Source organism: Dipodomys merriami, unplaced genomic scaffold (genome assembly GCF_024711535.1).
Source record: "Dipodomys merriami isolate MVZ:Mamm:240054 unplaced genomic scaffold, mDipMer1.0.p SCAF_11, whole genome shotgun sequence".
NCBI classification, from domain to species: domain Eukaryota; kingdom Metazoa; phylum Chordata; class Mammalia; order Rodentia; family Heteromyidae; genus Dipodomys; species Dipodomys merriami.
In genome coordinates this window covers 40,589,420-40,610,745 of record NW_027202382.1, presented here as the reverse complement: position 1 = coordinate 40,610,745, position 21,326 = coordinate 40,589,420, and the positions used below count along the sequence as shown (strand labels likewise).

General features: G+C 40.5%; 1 protein-coding gene across 1 annotated transcript in view; it reads left to right on the top strand.

Annotated features, from left to right (window-relative positions):
• The window catches only part of Ppp6c (protein phosphatase 6 catalytic subunit), a 32,945-nt gene extending 18,924 nt beyond the window's left edge, over nucleotides 1–14,021 (top strand). The window contains exons 2-7 of the mRNA XM_070013544.1: nucleotides 1,122–1,217; nucleotides 6,104–6,169; nucleotides 8,006–8,147; nucleotides 10,258–10,337; nucleotides 10,480–10,689; nucleotides 13,233–14,021. Coding sequence (XP_069869645.1) covers nucleotides 1,122–1,217; nucleotides 6,104–6,169; nucleotides 8,006–8,147; nucleotides 10,258–10,337; nucleotides 10,480–10,689; nucleotides 13,233–13,481 — 843 coding nt within the window. The 3' untranslated portion in view covers nucleotides 13,482–14,021. The remainder of the gene's footprint in view (nucleotides 1–1,121; nucleotides 1,218–6,103; nucleotides 6,170–8,005; nucleotides 8,148–10,257; nucleotides 10,338–10,479; nucleotides 10,690–13,232) is intronic.
• Nucleotides 14,022–21,326: the final 7,305 nt, after the last annotated feature.

The window sequence follows — 21,326 nt, the reverse complement described above, 5'->3', positions numbered from 1 at the left end:
CTGAAGTAGGTGGCTTGTAAATTTCATGTCAACAGTGGCACAAAACTGGTTGTGGTCCCAGGGACAAATGGAAGCTGATAGGAGGTAGTCATGGCTTAGGCAGGCACCTAGGCAGGAAGTGATACCTCATCCTAAAAATAACTAGGGAAGGGGCTGGGAAGGTGGCTCAGTGGTAGAGTGCTTGCCTTGCACGCATGAGGCCCTGGGTTCGATTCCTCAGCACCACATAAGCAGAAAAAAGCTGGAAGTGGCACTGTGGCTCAAGTGGTAGAGCACTAGCCTTGAGCTGAAGAGCTGAGGGACAGTGCCCAGCCCCAGAGTTCAGGCCCCACGACTGGCAAAAAAACAAAAAAAATAACTAGGGAAAAACAGCACTAGAAGTATTGCACAGTGACATTCTAGTAAGTGTGAGTCCCTAGCTCTGCCATACCTACAAACATACGTACATACAAAAAGAAAGGAAGGAGGCTTGGATAACTCACTGGTTCTAGGTTTAATCCTTAAAATGACAAAAACAAAACAAAACATTTACTGTACATTATTTACTCACACTCCCCCCCCCCTTTTTTTGGTGAAAAGTATTATTTTCCATTTCCTTGTAAAGCTGTATTTAGAATCTGTTATCAATAAACGGGATTTGTGTTTTGTAAAAGCAATTGCATAATTCTTCTATACTATGAACTGTATAAGAAAGCTTACAGAGATCTAATCCCAGTGTCATCATAGGGCCGTTTTCTTTCCTATCAAAAAATATACTGAGGCTGCGCACCAGTGACTCATGCCTGTAATCCTAGCTACTCAGGAGGCTGAGATCTGAAGTTTGTGGTTCAAAGCCAGCCCAGGCAGGAAAGCCCAGGAGACTCTTATCTCCAGTTAACCACCAGAAAACTGGAAGTGGTACTGTGGCTCAAGTGGTTGAGCTGAAGAGCTCAAGGACAGTGTCCAGGTCCAGAGTTCAAGCCTCAAGCCTGTCAAAAAATTAATTAATTAAAAAAATACATACACACATACGTGTGCATGCACACACAGAGAGTGTTTTTTGTAAATATAGTCCTTGTATTTCTTGTACTGAGACTTTTAATATTATCCTAAAGTTTATATTTTATTTTTTCTCCTTGCAGCGGCTATGTGATTATGTCTGTGACCTTCTGTTGGAAGAGTCAAATGTTCAGCCAGTATCAACACCAGTAACAGTATGTGGGGACATACACGGACAGGTAAAATTTCATAAAGAATTTTTTAGTTTTAGTCCTATCTATGAGTCTTTTTTTTTTTTTTTGTCAGTCATGAGGCTTGAACTCTATGCCTGGGAGCTGTCCCTGAGCTCTTCAGCTCAAGGCTAGCGCTCTACCACTTGAGCCACAGTGCCACTTCTAGCCTTTTCTGTTTATGTGGTGCTGAGGAATTGAACCCAGGGCTTCATGCTTGCGAGGCAAGAACTCTACCACTGAGCCCCTTCTCAGCCCCATGTATGAGTCATTTTCTTTTTCTATTCATGTTGCAAACTTAAAAGGAAAACCAACAAATACAGAAAAACCAGCTGATAGTTAAACCCTGTTTTACTTTTCTAATAAACAATGGTCAAATAATTTATGGATTTTGTTGAAATTACACCATTCTCTGAAGTGCAGATAATGCTGTATTACTATTCTGTGGAATGGTGACAGGGGTTGAGATTAAAAAAATACCATGGGCTGCTCCTAGTAATTGGAATTAATAGAAAATATTTTGGCTTTAGGAAGTTTCTTCTTGTTTATTATTGTTTATTTCATGTATTAAAATTTTATAATTTTCTTAGTGGGAATAAGAATAACAAAGGTTAAAAAAAAATAAAATGTAAGCCGGGCTCTGGTGGCTCACACCTATAATCCTAGCTACTCAGGAGGCTGAGATCTGAGGATCACGGTTGAAAGCCAGCCACGACAGGAAGGTTAGTGAGACTCTTTTTTTTTTTGGTAGGTCGTGGGGCTTGAACTCTGGGCTTGGGTGCTGTCCCTGCAGGCGAGCGCTCTATCGCTTGAGCCACAGCACCACTTACGGGTTTCTAGTGATTTATTGGAGATAAGAGTCTCACGGACTTTCCTTGCCCGGGCGTGAGTCACCAGTGCCCTGTGTTAGGTGTTAGTGAGATTCTTTTTTTTTTGTTTGTTTGTTTTTTGTTAGTGAGATTCTTATCTCCAATTAGCCACCAGAAAACCAGAAGTGGTGCTGTGGCTCAAGTGGTAGAGCACTTGTCTTGAGCAAAGAGCTGAGGGACAGTTCCCAGGCCCTGAGTTCAAGCCTCACGACCACCATCACCAACAAAAATGTTCTTTGGTGCTGGGAAATAATAGCTCAGCAGGTCATTCATAGCCTGATATATGCATATACTGTAGTTGAGGCTTTAAGACTTAGAATTAGGTTGTAAACAGTGTGGTATATAAGAATGTCAACAGGACTTACTTCCCTGCTTTAAGCTGTGACTACATAAAGCAGCAGAAATGTATCTAAATTGGCCTTGATTGGCCTAAATTGGCTTCCATAAATAAAGTCCTATTTTTGCTACTTACCAGCTATTTCCTTTTTGCTTTTCAAGCTCTTTTCTAGATAGTAAAGTCATAATAATCTGACATCTGCATGTCATTTGCTCATAAATAGAGATCTATTATGTCATCTTTGGTTAAAGTTCTGTAGACTTTAGATGTGAATTTCAAAGATTCTATTTGACTTCTCAAAAAATAAAACAAGGGGGTTGGGAAGGTGGCTCAGTGGTAGAGCGCTTGCCTTGTATGCCTGAGGCCTTGGGTTCGATTCCTCAGCACCACATAAACAAAAAGAAAAAAGCTGGAAGTGGCGCTGGGGCTCAAGTGGTAGAGCGCTAGCCTTGAGCTGAAGAGCTGAGGGACAGCACCCAGGCCCAGAGTTCAGGCCCCATGACTGGACCCAAAAAAATAAAAAATAAAAAAATAAAAAAAACATTTGTATTTTGCTAACAAAAGGATATTAATATAAACAGTGTCTTGGTAACATTTTTTTTTTTTGGGTCCGGTCATGGGGCCAGAACTCTGGGCCTGGGCGCTGTCCCTCAGCTCTTCAGCTCAAGGCTAGCGCTCTACCACTTGAGCCACAGTGCCACTTCTGGCTTTTTTCTTATGTGGTGCTGAGGAATCGAACCCAGGGCCTCAGGCATGCAAGGCAAGCGCTCTACCACTGAGCCATCTTCCCAGCCCTCTTGGTAACATTTTTAAAAATTGGAAAAACCAAGTAATGTTTTCCACTTGTTCTAATATTAAAATTGAAGGATTACCTGTATATGAAAAAGCCTTGATCAAAGATACAACTTCAAACTCCTAAAATAAAATAAAATCATTAAATTGTACTTGTGTATTATATATACCTTCAGTCAGATATACAATTCTTGCTAACGTTTATCTTTTGTTTTGAGATTAACAATGTACTTTAAAAAAAAATAATTTTAATGTTTATTTTTCCTTTTATTTTATTAATCTTATGTGGTACCAAGGAATTGAACCTAGGGCCTCATGCATGCTAGGCAAACACTTAACCACTAAGCCACATTCCCTGCCCAACAATATACTTTTTCATGTGCTCCATGAAATTATTCCAAGATATCCTTTAAGATCAATTTGTGGAGAATGAAACAGACTGAAAAACTGAAGAATTAATCCAAATTTACATAGTCACTTAAAGACAGACTTGAGATTTGAAATTCATTTGGGCTTCTATTACACATGTGATTTTAAGAATATCACCAAAATATAAACATTGTTCTCTTATACTTGACTCTTAAAATTCCTAATCAAATCATGGGACTTTTCCATACTGCTGACTAATTCAAAAGTTGGACATATCCTTTTGAACTTGTTTAGAAATGGAATTTTAAGATTGAGTTTTGGGTATAAATGAACACATTGGCAAGTATGTAGTACAAAGAAGTATTGAAGCAGTATAATTTATGTAAGAGATTACAGACACAGCTTTTTTTTACAGCTATAGACCAGCTAGTAAGAAACCACTTTAGGTAACACATAAATTCTCATATATTTTCCCTCCACTTTCAGAAGTAATGCAAAATGAATCATTGCTTAGTATGCTGCTTTTCATGGTGTTATTTACCAGTATATATCAATAATCATGAATGAATTCTGACACCAGGAACTACTTAGTTGGCTGTTTCATACATTGTCTCTGTTGGATGGTAGACCTGTCAAGATTGCTTTTGCTTTAGAATGACAGCATTTTCATTGTGTCTAAGATATGAAAAATGAGCCAGGTGCCGGTGGCTCACGTCTGTAATCCTAGCTAATCAGGAGGCTGAGATCTGGGGATCACAGTTCAAAGCCAGCCTGGGCAGGAAAAGTCTGTGAAACTTTTTTTTTTTTTTGGTCCTGTCGTGGGGCCTGAGCTCTGGGCCTGGGCATTGTTCCTCAGCTCTTCAGCTCATGGCTAGCACTCTACCACTTGAGCCATAGTACCACTTCCGGCTTGTTTTTTTCCTGCTTATGTGGTGCTGAGGAATCGAACCCAGGACCTCATGCATGCAAGGCAAGTACCGGAAGTGGTACTGTGGCTCAAGTGGTAGAGCGCTAGCCTTGAGCTGAATTGCTGAGGGACAGCACCCAGGCCCAGAGTTCAAGCCCCAGAACCGACCAAAAAAAGAGAGTGTTTATTTTGGAAATTATTAGTTGTAATTTGGTAGAATGTATTACAATCAATTACTTAGTCCAAAATCCCTTTTCACTTTGTATTAGAAAAACTGTCAGTGGTGCTGTAGCTCAAGTGGTAGAGCGCTTGCCTTGAGCTGAATTGCGCAGCAACAGCGCCCAAGCCCAGAGTTCAAGCCCCATGACCAACCAAAAAAACCCCCAAAAAACTATGGGGCAGGGAAGGTGGCTCAGTGGTAGAGTGCTTGCATTGCATGCCTGAGGCCCTGGGTTTGATTCCTTAGCACTACATAAGCAAAAAGAAAAAAAGCTGGAAGTGGCGCTGTGGCTCAAGTGGTAGAGCGCTAGCCTTGAGCTGAGGAGCTGAGGGACAGCGCCCAGGCCCAGAGTTCAGGCCCCACGACCGGACCCAAAAAAAAAAAAAAAAGAAAAGAAAAACTGTCAAATTTTCTTTAAGAATTAGGATAATCTAATTGACAGAAGTATACCAAATGTATATTTTGTCAGTTACCAAATTTCAGTCAAGTAAAATACAAGGTACAGTTTGTTTGTTTGTTTATTGTTCTGGTCCCAGGGCTCCACCTCTAGCTTTTTGCTGGTTAAAGATTAAAGAGTCTCATGGGCTTTCCTGGTTAGGCTGACTTTGAACCCTTATCCTCAGATCTTGGCTTTCTGAATAGCTAGCCACCAGGGCTCTGCAAGAAATACAGGATTTTTTTTTCTATTTATTAAAGAGTCATTCATTGCTGTGAAGTGTGAAGGTATAAGTTAGTTTCACAATTCATAATGCTGTGAAGTAGGGCTGGGGACATAGTTTACTTCCTGGTAGAGTGCTTGCCTCCCATGTACAGGACCCTGGGTTCCATCCCAGCACTGTGAAAAGTCCTCCAAAAGCAGATATGCACATATATTACGCATTTCCTTATCTTTTTTTTTTTTTAAATTAAAATGGATGCTGTCACTAGGTGCTGAAAGTCCATGAGACTCTTTATCTCCAATTAGCCACCAAAAATCCAGAAGTGGAGCTGTCCCTTAAGTGGTAGAACTCTAGTCTTGGGCACAAAAATGTAGGAACAGCACCCAGGCCCTAAGACTGGCACTAAAAAATTAAAAAGCAAGAAAAGAAAGTGCTGAATATGAGCAGATTGGCTTAGTGAGAAGTTAGCTAACTGAAATGATTTTGAAATTCTTTATAGATAGGTGGGAAGATGTATGAAAGCAATGGGAGCGAGGGGCCTGCATCATTAATGAGGTAGGAGGACTTTTAACTATGAGTAAGGCTTGGGAACTGTGTGTGCAGCAGTTTCATTTATACTTTATTTCTTTTGCAAATGTAAACAATTCTTCTTAATACTGATTCTTTACCCAATTTTCTCTTGCAACATTGTTTTACTCCTAGCAGGAATTTATAATCAATATATATTGCCTCTCTTTTATAGTTTTATGATCTTTGTGAACTATTCAGAACTGGAGGTCAGGTTCCTGACACCAACTACATATTTATGGTATGTAAACACTGGGAGTATCAAATTCTTACTAAAATCAAAGTTTAACTTAATTACATATAAATAACCATGAATGAATTCTGACACCAGGAACTACTTAGTTGGCTGTTTCATACATTGTCTCTGTTGGATGGTAGACCTGTCAAGATTGCTTTTGCTTTAGAATGACAGCATTTTCATTGTGTCTAAGATATATAAATTGCCTAATAATTTCATCAGCATGTAACAATTGCTATTTTAATATATGTGTAAAGATGAGTCTATACTTTTCTGTGTCTTTAGATAAGATATATTGATTGAGTAAACTACTGTACAAATACAACTCAATGTAACTCGGTTGCAGCTGACAGCATTAGCAGAAAACCAGCATATAACCAGTGGTTTAAGGCATAAATCTTCATTTGACTGTTATCACACTTTGTTTATTCACTTTCAATCCTATGACTATGGACTGGTGAATATACACAGGTGTACTTTTGTGTTCCCTACTTTCCCTTAATACACACTTGCTGTTATAGTGGGTGTTGTGCTTACTTTCCTTTGGGAATGTAATGTTACTGTTGAACTTTTTCTGAACATTTTTATGGTTATTTTATTTGGACACATCTGGCGCGCCTGATTCTTTTAGCTGTTTTCCTATTGGTTTACTATTGACGTAAGTCAAAACGTTAATGTCATCACCTGGAATACTGTTTTATTTTATTTAATTAAATTAATTAATTTATTTATTTATTTTTGGGTCTGGTTGTGGAGACTGAACTCTGGGCCTGGGCACTGTCCCTCAGCTATTCAGCTCAAGGCTAGTGCTCTACCACTTGAGCCACAGCACCACTTCTGGCTTTTTCTGCTTATGTGATGCTGAGGAATCAAACCCAGGGCCTCATGCATGCAAATACTCCACCACTGAGCCACCTTCCCAGCCCAAGAATGCTGTTTTAATTGTATCTGTTTTGTTTTGTTTTGTTTGTTTTTTCATCAGTCATGGGTCTTGAACTCAGGGCCTGAGCACTGTCCTTGAGCTTTTTTTGCGCAAGGCTAGTTAGCATTCTACCACTTGGAACCACAGCTTCACTTCTGGTTTTCAATTGGTTAATTGGAGTTTCACTTACTTTCCTTGCCAGATTGACTTTAAACTGATCTTCAGATCTCATCCTCTTCTGGAGCTAGGATTACAGGCATTAGCCACCAGCTCCTGGCTAATTATACCTGTTGTAACAATAACAAAAAGCTATTTTTTTGGGGGGGGGTTGGTCGTGGGGCTTGAACTCTGGGCTTGGGCACTGTCTGCTTGAGCCACAGCACCACTTCCAGTTTTCTAGTGGTTTATTGGAGATAAGAGTCTCGTGGACTTTCCTGCCTAGGCTGGCTTTGAACATGATCCTCAGATCTCAGCCTCCTGAGTAGCTAGAATTACAGATGTGAGCCACCGGTGCCGGGCAAAAAGCTATTTTTAAGTAGGCACTTCTGGTACAATTCAGATAAATATTTAATAATTTGAGGTTTTAACTTTTTACTAATAAATATCTACATGTACAATACAAGTAAGAGAGGATTGAAACTTGATAGCTTTTCAGGGAAAATCATTGAGAATTGAACAGCAAATCCTGAGACCTCTTCTGAATCACAAGTAAATATTTAGAAAACAGTTTATTTACTTCCATTAAGAAAAATTTTTTTTGTTAAATTTTTTGTTAAAACTCAACTTCCAAATATCTGAGTACATCTAACTCCTTATTGTTATTTTGTTTTAACATTCTTAGTCTGTATACTTCGTTGTAATTTTAAAAGACTGTTGTAGCTATTGTATTGTTGTAACTGTAAACTTTTACTTTACAGGGTGATTTTGTAGACAGAGGTTACTATAGTTTGGAGACCTTCACATACCTTCTTGCACTAAAGGCTAAATGGCCTGATCGCATTACACTTTTACGAGGAAATCATGAGAGTAGACAGATAACACAGGTGTATGGATTTTATGGTAAGGATTTTCTTGCTCTAATTCTGAATATTATTTTATTTGCCTTTTGAAAACAAACTCACTCAAAGCATGCTTATGTTTAATTATTTTCATTTATTTCCCTTTAACTTTTCTTTTTTTTTTCTTTTTTTTTCCCAGTCCTGGGGTTTGAACTCAGGGCCTGGGAACTGTCCCTGAGCTTCTCGACCACTTGAGCCACAGTGCCACTTCTGGTTTTTTCTGTTTATTTGGTACTGAGGAATTGAACCCAGGGCTTCATGCATGTTAGGCAAGCACTCTACCACTGAGTCACATTCCCAGCCCCTAACTTGAGTTTGTGTGTGTGCGTGCGTGCGTGTGTGTGTGTGTGTGTGTATGTGTATGTGTAACAGTATCTCACTATATAACCCATTCTGGTCTGGAACTGCTGTGTAGCACAGGCTGTCCTTAAACTCACAGTCCTCCTGCCTAAGCCTCCTTATTTCAGGGATTACAGTTGTAGGATGCCATCCCTGGTTGTCTGTTCCCTGTTAATGTTTTTTTTCTTGGTGCTAGTCCTAGGGCTTGAACTCAGGACCTGGGTGCTGTCTCTGAGCTATTTTTGCTCAAGGCTAGCACGCTACCACTTGAGCCACAATTCCACTTCCAGCTATTTGCTAGTTAATTGGACATAAGAGTTTCATGGACTGACAGTCACTGGTGGCTCATGACTATAATCCTAGCTACTCAGGAGGCTGAGATCTGAGGATCATGGTTCAAAGCTAGCCAAGGCAGGGAAGTGGAGCTTTGGCTAAAGCTGAGGGACAGTGCTCAGGCCCAGAATTCAAGCCCCACAACTGACAAAAGAAAAATAAAACAGTTTCATGGACTTTCCTGCAGTCTGTTTTTGTTTGTTTTTTGTCAGTTGTGGGGCTTGAACTCTGGGGCCTGAGCGCTCGCTGTCTCTGAGCTCTTCAGATCAAGGCTAGTGCTCTACCACTTGAACCATAGCACCATTTCCGGTTTTCTGGTCGTTAATTGGAGATAAGAGTCTCATGGCCTTTACTGCCTGGGCTGGCTTTTGAACTGGGATCCTCAGATCTCAGCCTCCTGAGCTAGAATTACAGGCATGAGCCACTGGTACCCAGCTCTGGTTTTGAACCATGATCCTCAGGTCAGTCTCCTCAGTAGCTAGGATTACTGGTATGAGCTACTGTTGCCCAACCCAGATTCCATTTTTGATTGAGCTGGGCATTTGTGACAACTAGATTGAGAATCTGAACGTGGTGGTGACTAACAGGTTTACCTCTTGGATTCTTTTTTTTTTTTTTTTTTTTGGGTCCGGTCGTGGGGCCTGAACTCTGGTCCTGGGCGCTGTCTCTCAGCTCTTCAGTTCAAGGCTAGCACTCTACCACTTGAGCCACAGTGCCACTTCCAGCTTTTTTCTTTTTGCTTATGTGGTGCTGAGGAATCGAACCCAGAGCCTCAGGCATGCAAGGCAAGCGCTCTACCACTGAGCCACCTTCCCAGCCCCATCTCCTGGATTCTTAAGTATTTAATTGTACTATTTGCAGAAAATCTCAGAAGAGACCATATAGGTCTGAAAAACGTTGAGATAGGAATTACCTTTGCTCCTATAATTAAAAGTCTTCCAATTTGTTTGATTTGCTTAGCCCGATTGAAAAAAAGCAGTCCCATTAAATAAATGAATCTCTTTGCTAAAATTAACATGTGACAAAAGCCTTTGTGTTGGATTGAATGAAATTACCCTTCCTTCATAGCCTTTTGGCTGAATACTTGCAAATACTTCTTAGAGCCCTTCCTAGAAAGAAAAGCAGGACTTGTAGTTAGATAATGTACTTCCTTTTTTAAAAAAATAATAAGACATTGATTGTTTTATTGTAGGAAAATTTCACAAATGAATGAAGGTAACCTAACAAAGCAAAAAGGGGGCAGAATACACAAAGAAGCAATTAATAAATATACTCACAATTGGATAGTATACTTCTGACTATATAGATGACCTGGTGGGGCTAAATATGAGTCACAATTTTCTACCCTAGTTTACCTAAGGCTGCGCTAATATGCCTGTATTTGTTTTTATTGTCAGTTTTAGAACTTCATTAACAGGAACACTTCTGTTTCTTCATAGATGAGTGCCAAACCAAATATGGAAATGCTAATGCCTGGAGATACTGTACCAAAGTTTTTGACATGCTCACAGTAGCAGCTGTAAGTTTACATCATTCTGAAAATCTTGCATATTTCTATCTAATTGTCATCCCAGTTATATTGATTTAGTATTCATTGATAAATATTTATTTAATTGAGCTTATTGTTATACATTCAGTCCTTTATTACTATTTTTTACTAGTTGATAGATGAGCAGATTTTGTGTGTTCATGGTGGCTTATCTCCTGATATTAAAACACTGGATCAAATTCGAACCATTGAACGGAATCAAGAAATCCCTCACAAAGGAGCATTTTGTGACTTGGTCTGGTCAGATCCTGAAGATGTGGATACTTGGGCAATCAGTCCCCGAGGAGCAGGTTGGCTCTTTGGAGCAAAGGTCACAAATGAGGTAAAGCCAACATTTTTGGAAAAGTAGTTTTGGGGTTAGTAAAGGAACTATGGTGGCCCAAGATGTAATAAACGTGTAGCCAAGTTTACTCAAACTGTAATAGGTATGGGTATCAAATTTCCAGCCCAGTTCATTTGTTTTTCTTTTTTTCTCTTTGTGCTGGTCCTGGGACTTGAACTCAGGTCCTGGGTATTGTCTCTGAGCTTCTGTGCTCAAGGCTAGTGCTCTACACAGCTCTAGTTCTGGCTTTTTGATAGATAATTGGAGATAAGAATCTATAGAGTTTCCTGCCCAATCTGGCTTCAAACCACAATCCCAAGATCTCAGCCTCCTGAGTAGCTATAATTACAGGATTGAATCACCAGCTCCTGGCTCTATATTTTTCTTTAATGGTTAAATGAAATCATTTGGTGAAAGCACCTACTCTCGGCATCTACTTGGTAAGATGATTAAATGATAAGTGACAAGATATCAAGGGAAAAATAGGCAACGTCTTTCTTCCTTTGCTTCTTTCTTTCTCCTTTTCTCTATCCTTCCTTCCTCCCCTCCACCCCCTCTTTCTTTTGCTCTCTCCCCCTTTCTTTCTGCTGGTACTGGGGTTTGAAATCTGGTCCTTGAACTTGCTAGTCAGGCATTCTACCTTTCAAGCCAAGCTCCTAACCCTTTTTGCTTAACTTATTTTTCAAATAGGCTACATTCATACCTAGTCCAGTCTGAACTTGATTTTCCCATTATTCTTCTCATATAGCCTCAATGATTAAATGTACACATGTGAATTCAGTGTATACAAAAGTGGGGAATGTTGCTTAGTAGTAAAGTACTTTTCTTGCATGTATGAGGCGCTGGAATTGCTCCACAGCATGCCCCCCCCCAAAAAAAAAAACAACAACACTCAATACACACATGCACATGAAAAGAAATTATATGTATATATGTATGTGTAAGTGTTCTAGCTAGGTTCTAGTCTCATTGGTGAAAGTTCGCTTAGTTAATTTTTATCCAGCCTGAGCTTTATTTTCCTCAAATTGCAAAAAGAAAACAATAAATCTCTTTCAGAATTATTGGAAGAAGGGCTGGGAACATGGCCCAGCGGTAGAGTGCTTGCCTCACATGCATGAGGCCCTGGGTACGATTCCTCAGCACAACATAAGCAGAAAAAGCTGGAAGTGGTGCTGTGACTCAAATGGTAGAGTGCTAGCCTTGAGCTGAAGAGCTGAGGGACAGCGCCCAGGCCCAGAGTTCAAGCCCCATGACTGACCAAAAGAAAAAGAAAGAATTATTGGAAGAACTATATATACTAAATCCTTAACAAATGCCGTTGTATTTATATCTAATAGTAGTTATGGAGGATTTTTGTTCAGAAACTCATTCACACTCTCCCTCTCCCTCTCCTTCTCCCTCTCCCTTCCTCTCCCTCTCCCCCTCCCCCTCCCTCTCCTTTTCCCTCTCCTCCCTCTCTTCCTCTCTCTCCCTTTCCCTCTCCCTCTCCCTCTCCCTCTCCCTCTCCCTATATATACTAAATTGTTAACAAATGACATTGTTTTATATCTAATAGTAGTTATGGGAGGATTTTTGTTCAGAAACTCATTCACACACTCCTCTCTCTCTCTCTCTCCCCCTCCCCCCCTCCCCTTCTCCCCCTCCCCCACCCCTCCCCCTCCCTCTCCCTTTCCCTCTTGTCTTTCTCCCTCTCTCTCTCTCCCTCTCTCCTTCTTCCTCTCCCTCTCTTTCTCTTTTTCCCTTTCTTCAGGTTCAGAGTAGCCCAGGCTAATCTTGAACTCTTAATTGTCTTGCTTCTGCCTCCTGAGTGTTAGGATTATAGTCATGTGCTACCAAACCCACCTTTTTTTTTTTTTTTTTTCCTTTTTTGGCTGGTCATGGGCCTTGAACTCAAGGCCTGGCTCTGTCCCTGAGCCTCTCTGTGCTCAGTGCTAGTGCTCTAACACTTAGCCCAGCACCACTTTGGGCTTTTTCTGTTGATGTGGTACTGAGGAATCGAACCCAGGCAAGCACTCTACCACTAAGCCACATTCCCAGCCTTTTTTTTTTTTTTTTTAATTAAAGTAGGTGAACTAGGTTAGTATGAAACCTGTGAGCTCAAGTGATCTTTGTGTTCTAGACTCCCAAGTAGCTGGGACTGCAAGTATAGGCTGCCATGTTCTACTGAGAAACTTCTAATCGTATGGTTTTGTAATTTCTATCATTCTGTAATTGATTCAGGCTTTAATGACTGATTAAACTTACGGAAATTATTGAGGATGCTTCCAGAATTGGTTCTAGGGGTTAGGGGTGTGGCCCAGTTCATAGAGCACCAGCCAGTGAGCAAAAGCGTCAAGTACCGAGTTCTAGAGCTGGTCTCGGACCAAAAACCAAAAACCAAAAAAAAAAAAAAAAAACCAGAGAGAGAAAAAAGAATCAGATCTAAAATCAGGGGAACTTTCTTAGTTTTAGGGCTTGTTTTTTTACTTATTTAAGTGGTTCTCACATCTGTAGTCTGATGTTTCTAGTATACGAGGTACTCACAAAGCCTTTCTACATTGCAGTTTGTTCATATCAACAACTTGAAGCTCATCTGCAGAGCACATCAGCTTGTACACGAAGGCTATAAATTTATGTTTGACGAGAAGCTGGTCACAGTGTGGTCTGCTCCTAACTACTGCTATCGCTGTGGGAATATTGCTTCCATCATGGTCTTCAAAGATGTCAATACAAGAGAACCAAAGTTATTCCGGGCAGTTCCAGATTCAGAACGTGTTATTCCTCCCAGAACGACGACGCCGTATTTCCTTTGAGGCCTTCGCCCCTCCTGCTGACCCATTTTTCTGCCCTCTTCTTACCCCACTTTTCTTGTATTACCCTCTACAATATACTTTTTATTGAGCACTTTGCTGCTGAAATGCTGCCTCTTGCCTTTTTTTAAATTTTAAATTATCTAAATTTATTATTTGTTATGGTGTCTATAGCAATGTTTTTCTATCAGTTTTGTCACTCATCCCATCCCCATCTTGGACTCATTTGAGAAGACTTGAGAAATGTCTTAATACTCACACTGCTGCATGTAGCTCTTGCTTATTTACTGATCTGGGGAGACAGGATGTGTTTCCTTTTTTAAAAAAGCCAATTAACAACATTGAATACTCTTCCTTTTGTATCATTCAGCCTTTCCTTTTAGTTTGGTAAGTTTCAAGAAATTTCAGCAGCAAAGTTGTTATTCAGTGGGCACGATGGACTGCAGATGCCTCAAGTTATGTAAACCTGACCCAGCTGTAAACTTCATTGTCCTTTGTTGGATGATATTTTAAAAGGATATAAAATAAATTGGTCTAAAGGGCTGCCCTCTTTGTTGTGTTTTTAAATTTTAGTTGAAAACTGCTACAGCTTATGACTTTGTACATTAAGATAATTGTATTGATCTTTTTTCAGATTCTTGTATTTTTTAATAAAGTAATCTTAAAACCCAGATAAGATTAAGTGTTAGAAATTTTAAACAGCTTACATTGTTAGCATAAAGTTACTTTTTTTTTTTTTTCCTAATCAGAGATCCTGACCTTTGGTTATTGAGTCTAAAACTTCGATTAAATTCAATAGTGTTTATTTAAAAAAATCACTAAACTGTGCCTAAACAACATAACTGCCATATTAATGTTTTGGTTTATATTCTCTATAGTAATAGAAAAACATTTAATACTTGTAATGCTGATATGTTCATTTGATACAGGTTGAGTGGAATGTGGTCAATCCAGTTTACAATCTATCATGAGTACCATTAAGAATATGTACTTTTCAATAGGAATCATTCTCTTGCTGTAACACTTGACCTTAATTTGTAGAAAGTGTTTTTAACCGCAACTGGAAAGGTTGAAAAGTCAGAACTTGTATTTGTGAATTATAATCTGATAAAGTGGAGAAAGAAACAAACTGTCCTTTCTTGTAAAGGTTTGTGCTACCTTATTTTGGCTTTGTGTAAGTAATTTGATTACCCAAAGCGTTGTGATGATCAGTTCTTGATATGCAACCATCCACTTAATAGGACAAATATTCCTGAATCGTTTATGACTGTTGTCATAAATGATGGTGGGATATGCCATTTTGTGAAATAGTTGGTCTCCCTTTACTACTATAATTAATTTTTGTCACCCCAAGAAATCCATGTGAAGCCAGCCAGTTAATAAAGCACTTTAGCATCTGTTCAGGTAGTTTTGAAAACCAACTTTTCCCTTTCAGGATAAGATCTTCCAGGTTACCTAAAAATGCAATAAAAATCTTTATAGTCTAAGCTTCTTGGCATAGAATTTTTTGTCAGGATTTTTGTTTTGTTTTGTTTTTTTGTTGGTCATGGGCCTGAACTCTGGGCCTGGGCGCTGTCAGCTCTTCAGCTCAAGGCTAGTACTCTACCATTTGAGCTACAGCGCCACTTCCGGCTTTTTCTGCTTTATATGGTGCTGAGGAATCGAACCCAGGGCCTCATGCATGCGAGGTAAGCACTCTACCACTGAGCCACCTTCCCAGCCCTGTCAGGGTTTTCTTTTAGAATGAGCACAATACTGTTTTTATTTTTCTCCTACCACCCAGCTCCTTGTACAGTTTTTAATTGTATATCTCTCTCAAAAAAAATGGCTGAGGAGACATTTGCTGCACACACTTGAACTAATGTTGGGTCAGTAGCTTTGTTACTGCCCTGACCCACTGTCATTCCGGTGGAAAGGTAATTTTTATTTTGCAGGAATATGTAGCTATGTATTTTACTAATTGTGAAACACTGGAAATTGAACAATGCCAACAACTTGGTGTGGTCTTGGAACAGCTCTCTGCAGTATTTTTCCCCCTTCCTGTTACTATAAATTGTATTTAAGTGATTGCCCTTCACTACTTTTAATTGTACCAATAAAGCCAGTAATCCTCAGGCCTCGCTGTCCATTCACCACCCCTTCGCTTAGGCTTATGCACTGTTGCATTCTCCCTGCAGTGTGTCTTACTTGTAAGTCATGGTGTCCTACATTTGTTTATCCCTAGCTGGACATGTGCCAAGGATAGTCTGTCCATCCCTTAACTACCATCTCTGTTTTGCCTGTGATTTCTCTTCAACTGACAATGGCTTTTTTTTTTTTTTTGCATGGAACAAAGTAGTTTTTACTATTAGATGTGTGAAGGGAAAATAGAGTGAATGTATGGAACTTTGCAAGCTAAACATTCAGATCCCTCTAATCAATAAGGGCTATGTATTATCTAGAGTAATCATGGTGGAAGGTACTTGCAAGTTATAGATTTGTAGGCAAAGGATCTGTTACTCCTTTATCTAGACTGAATGTAAAATCCCTTTTGTTGTATTAATGGGAATAAGAACTATTTTTATTTGCCTATAATATACTTGGTTTCTAATAAAAGTGTCCTAGGCTCCAGTGAGAACTGTCTACTTTGAATTGCCATTTACTCCGGTTCCTCATTTGACTGATAGCTTTTGGCTAAGTTGTTTTTTTTTTAATAGGTCATTGTGTCTCCCTGAAAACTTTCCCTTTGAATGTGTTCATTTGGGTGTGGTTCTAAAAGACCTGGATCAAGAGTCCATCTCACATGCAACCTGTCTCAGCTCTTCTCCTGTCTGGATATCTAGAAATGTTGGAAGAGTTTTGACGTCTTAAACCTTGGGTTTTGCTTTTGAAATGAGGTTTGAAATATTGTTTACCACATTAAGGTTTGTGTTTTTGGTTTGTTTTTTTTTTTCCTGTGTAAGCCCAGCACCAAGTTTTATGAAATGCCTGTCTTGTGAAAGCAAATCAGAATTCTTTCTGAGCTTCTGCCATTGTCAGAAATAGAATTGCTTTTCATCAGCTTCCAGAAAATTGTGTATCAAGTTGAAGAAATTTGACAAGAATACAGATTTTTAAATGTAATTTTTTTTAAAAATGTTAATGTTTGTAAAGCACCTTAACTTCTTTGGATGAAAGGTGCTCTATTCTCTTGGTGTAAATTAATAAAAAGAGAACAGGAAGTTTGTCAAACATCTTTATCTAATGCATAGTCTAGTGTCTCTGACAAGAATTTAGAATTTTATATAATTTAAATTAAAAAACTGCTTATTCCTACACTTGGTTGCTTGACTGGTAAACAAACTGAAACTTTTTTTGTAAAATTTAATTTTCCATTTGATTCTGGGCTAAATATTATAACTCCTTAAAAGCAACTTCTACTGTTACAAAGTGGATATGATGCTCAGAACTTTGCTACCATGGGATCATGGCAACTTTCACTTGTTTTATTTACAGTGTGTATTTAATGTGGATGAACTATACATAATTTAAAAAAATGGTTTGGAAAGTCCCCTGGCACAGTGCCAAGCATTCTAGATGTGTTGGGAAAGTTAGTTCCTTGTTTCATGCTTGCTAGCTTTCTCTTTCCTTGTCCCTCATTGATAAGTATGCATATTTCTTCCCCTCTAGAGAATCAGCTTATGTTGTCTTAGGATCATTCAAATGGTTTTCTCACTCAAAAGTGAGTGGAATTTATAGAGTTTCTTTTGTGTGCTTTTGCAGTATATTCCACGCAGTCTCTGGGCATCCACTGTGGTTGTCAGCATTCTGTAGCGCTTTATATAAGTGGAAATGGGATATAAAAAGCTACAATATCGAACACATTTGGCCCAGTGCAGTCCAGCCCCCTATTTTAGGCTATCTTTACTATAGGTCTTTGACTGGGTTAGCCCTCTCCCACATACCACAGGAAACAATTCCAAGGTTGCACTTGAACCACCCAGATCTTAAATACCTGCAGATTACACTAGACTATATTTTAGGACTTCTATAGTTTTAGGGAAAGCAGTACTGGAGATTGAACTCAAGGCCTCCTGTGTGTTAGGGAAATAATCTATGTTTTGAGCTGTGCACCATCTCCTTTTTACATTTTTGTTTTGTTTTGTTTTTGGGTCCGGTCGTGGGACCTGAACTCTGGGCTTGGTCGCTGTCTCTCAGCTCTTCAGCTCAAGGCTAGTGCCCTACCACTTGAGCCAGCGCCACTTCTGGCTTTTTTCTTTTTGCTTATGTGGTGCTGAGGAATCGAACCCAGGGCCTCATGCATGCAAGGCAAGCACTACCGCTGAGCCACCTTCCCAGCCCCTACATTTGTTATTTTTGAGATAGGATCTTGCTTTATGCTCAGGCCTGCCAGGGCTGAGAACCTTCTCCTTGTGCTTCCCTGTGTCCCTGGATGACAGGCTGGTACCACTGCCCAGCCAACTGAGCTGCCTGGCCATTAGATGCGATAAAGTCTCATGAACTTTTGTACACTGTTGACCCCAAACATTGATCCACTGATCTCTGCCTCCCAAGTAGATCAGATTACAGGGTTCATCTAATGTGCCCAGCCTTAAGCCTTTTATTTTAAGCAATACTGGTTTTTGTAGCTGTCTGACCTTGAACAAATTGGAGTCTCTGGATCTTAAACTTCTGTATCTGCTCAGTTGATCTTGGATTAAAAATAGTACATATAGAATGCACAGGACCTGCCCAGAGCTGCTATTTATTGTCATCTCACACTGATCAAATTCAGTGTGGTTGGGAAGTAAGTATGGAAGGTGAAGCAGTTGCCAACAGTGTAGCTTTTTAAATACAAAGAGTTTGGATAAGGAAGTGTTTGATGTAGGGTGGAGTAATAAGGATTTTTTTTTTAAGTGTGGAATGTGGCTGGAATGGTGGGGTATGCATGTTTTGCAGAGTAAATAAAATGAGAGTACTTGAGGGGAAGGTTATAGCCTCAGTTCTGTTGACAAAGTATTGTATCAGAGAGTTGATCAATTATGGAAATCACTGGGGAGTAGGAAGAGAATTTTCAGTAATCCTTTAAGAAATGTAATGAGTGATACTTAGTGTTAAGGTTTTGGTTTTGATGCCTACCCTGGGGCTTGAACTCAGGGCCTGTGTGCTGTGTTTTTGCTGAAGCCTAATGCTTTACCACTTGAGCCACGGCTCCATTTTCAGCCTTTTGCTGGTCATCTGGAGGTATGAGTCTCACAGACTTTCCTGCCTAGACTGTCTTCAAACGGAGACCCTTAGATTTCAGCCTCTTGAGTAGCCAGGATGACAGGTGTAAGCTTCAAGATTACATCCTGAGTAAGATCTTCCATATCAGGCCTTCTTGAACATATTTGTTTCTCCTGATTGACAAAATGCCCTAGAGTTATTTCTCTTTTTTGGGGTGCTAATATGAGTAGAATCAGAATTGAAGCAATCTTTAGAATTACATGAAATATTTTGGGAGGGGGCACAACAGAAATCTGATCATAATGGCTCCTCACAGCAATTTTTGAAATCCTGCAGCAGGGCTAGGTATGTACCTCAGTGGTAAGACTCACCATGGGACGTGGTGAGATACACTCCCAAAATAAGTAAAACCCCCCACTCCCCGCTACAGCTATATAGCACTACTATCCATAAAAGCAAGACCATTTTAACATCAAGTATGTAAAAACTATCCTAGAGTAGAAGAGCCCTTGGCACTAAATATATTTGGTTCTGTGAGAAAGTATTTTAATTTTTGCCAATTATGTGTGTTTTTTTTTTTTTTTGGTCCAGTCACGGGGCCTAAACTGTGGGCCTGGGCGCTGTCCCTCAGCTCTTCAACTCAAGGCTAGCACTCTAACACTTGAGCCACAGTGCCACTTCCGGCTTCTTTCTTTTTGCTTATGTGGTGCTGAGGAATTGAACCCAGGGCCTCAGGCATGCAACGCAAGCGCTCTACCACTGAGCCACCTTCCCAGCCCCTATGTGTGGTATTTATCCACCACCTGTTGTTGGTTTGTAATATATGAGTGCTCTAATCGAGGTGGTTTAAGAGGAAGTTTTATGCTTTCTCCCAACTTTAAATAGATAGTAAGGATCTACCCAACAACATCTTGGTCCTTATCACTTTTTTTTTTTCTTCTGTTTCTAAGGTTTGAATTCTGGTCTGAGTGTTGTCCCAGAGCACTCTACCACTTGAGTGAGCCACAGTACCACTTCTGGCTTTTTAAAAGTAGTTTATTGGAGATAGTCTCAGGGAGTTACCTGGCCCAACTGGCTTCGAACCTCGACCCTCAGATTTCAGCCTCCTGAGTAGATAGGATTACAGGAGTGAGCCACCATTGCCCATCGTGTACTTTTTTTTTTTTTTTTTTTTTGTCAGTCATGGGGCCTGAACTCTGGGCCTGGGTGCTGTCCCTCAGCTCATCAGCTCAAGGCCAGTGCTCTACCACTTGAGCTACAGCGCCACTTCTGGCTTTTTCTTGTTTTTTTTTTTTTTTGTTTTTTGTTTTTTGGGGGGTCCAGTCTTGGGCCTGAACTCTGGGCCTGGGCACTGTCCCTCAGCTCTTCAGCTCAAGGCTAGCGCTCTACCATTTGAGCCACAGCGCCACTTCCGTCTTTTTTTTCTGCATATGTGGTGCTGAGAAATCGAACCCAGGGCCTCATACATGCAAGGCAAGCGCTCTACCACTAAGCCACCTTCTCAGCCCAACTTACCACTTTTAAGGAAATAATTTTGTATTCATAAACTGTCCTTTATTTTCAAAGATGGCCTTGTTACAGTAGAAAGAGGAAAGGTAACCTTTACCTTTATGTGATTATGTGCTGGTAGTTTTACATGCTTATGTCTGTCAAAAATGCAATGAAGGGCTGGGAATGTAGCTTAGTGGTAGTGTGCTTGCCTAGCATGCATGAAGCCCTGGGTTCGATTTCTCAGTACTACATAAACAGAAAAAGCTAGAAATAGCACTATGGCTCAAATGATAAGAGTGCTAGCCTTGAGCAAAAGAAGCTCAGGGACAGTGCCCAGGCCCTGAGTTAAGCTCCAGGACAGAAAGGGAAAAAAAAGCAAGAAATTTGTTTTAAAATTAATCATTGCAATGTCACAAGAGTTAATTCCGTTTAAGGCCTTTCAAGATCGAATTCATCGCTCTTATTTGCTATATAGATTTTTCTGCAAAGCTGTTTTTTAAATTTCTGCTCCTGCTTTCTGAAAAGCTCACATCCAAGCTTGTCATCTTCCCTGCAGAGGAATGGGCAGCCAGTTCATGCTTTATTTTGGTGGATTCTTAGAATATTGAGGACTAGAGATCTTTTTGTGAGCGATTGCCCCTGAGCTGAGACCTTTTCAGCGTGGTGCAGACAAGAACGACATTTGAGAGATTCAAAAGAAAGCTTATTTGGGAGAGGTTATTTTTATTTTCTCTCTCGCACCTACCTGCTGGAGGCATTTGGGGAAACTGCAGTGCTTGGCTTTCGGTTCTGAAGTGATGCGGAGGTGGTGGGAGCCCGCAGGTGTCTGGGAATTCGACTCTTGCCAAGAGAACCTGCAGGCAGGTGTCTGGCGCCGGCTACGCAGTGTTCACATTCCGGCGCACGGGGGCGCTCGTGACGCCTCCGTGCCTGCTAGCAGTCTCTACGGCACCTCCGCCGCCACCTGCAGTCTCAACCAAACCTGTGGGTGGGCAGCGCGGGACGTGACGGCCCGAGCAGCCAATGGAGGAACAGGCTTTCGGCCACACTAGCGGTGTAGCCAATGGAAGCCGAGGAGAGGCGCAGAGGGGGGCGGACCCCGCCGCAAGCCTGGCCGAGGCGCGAGGCCCTCCTCCCGCCTCTCCGCCTACTCCAGCCTCCGCCGCCTCAGCA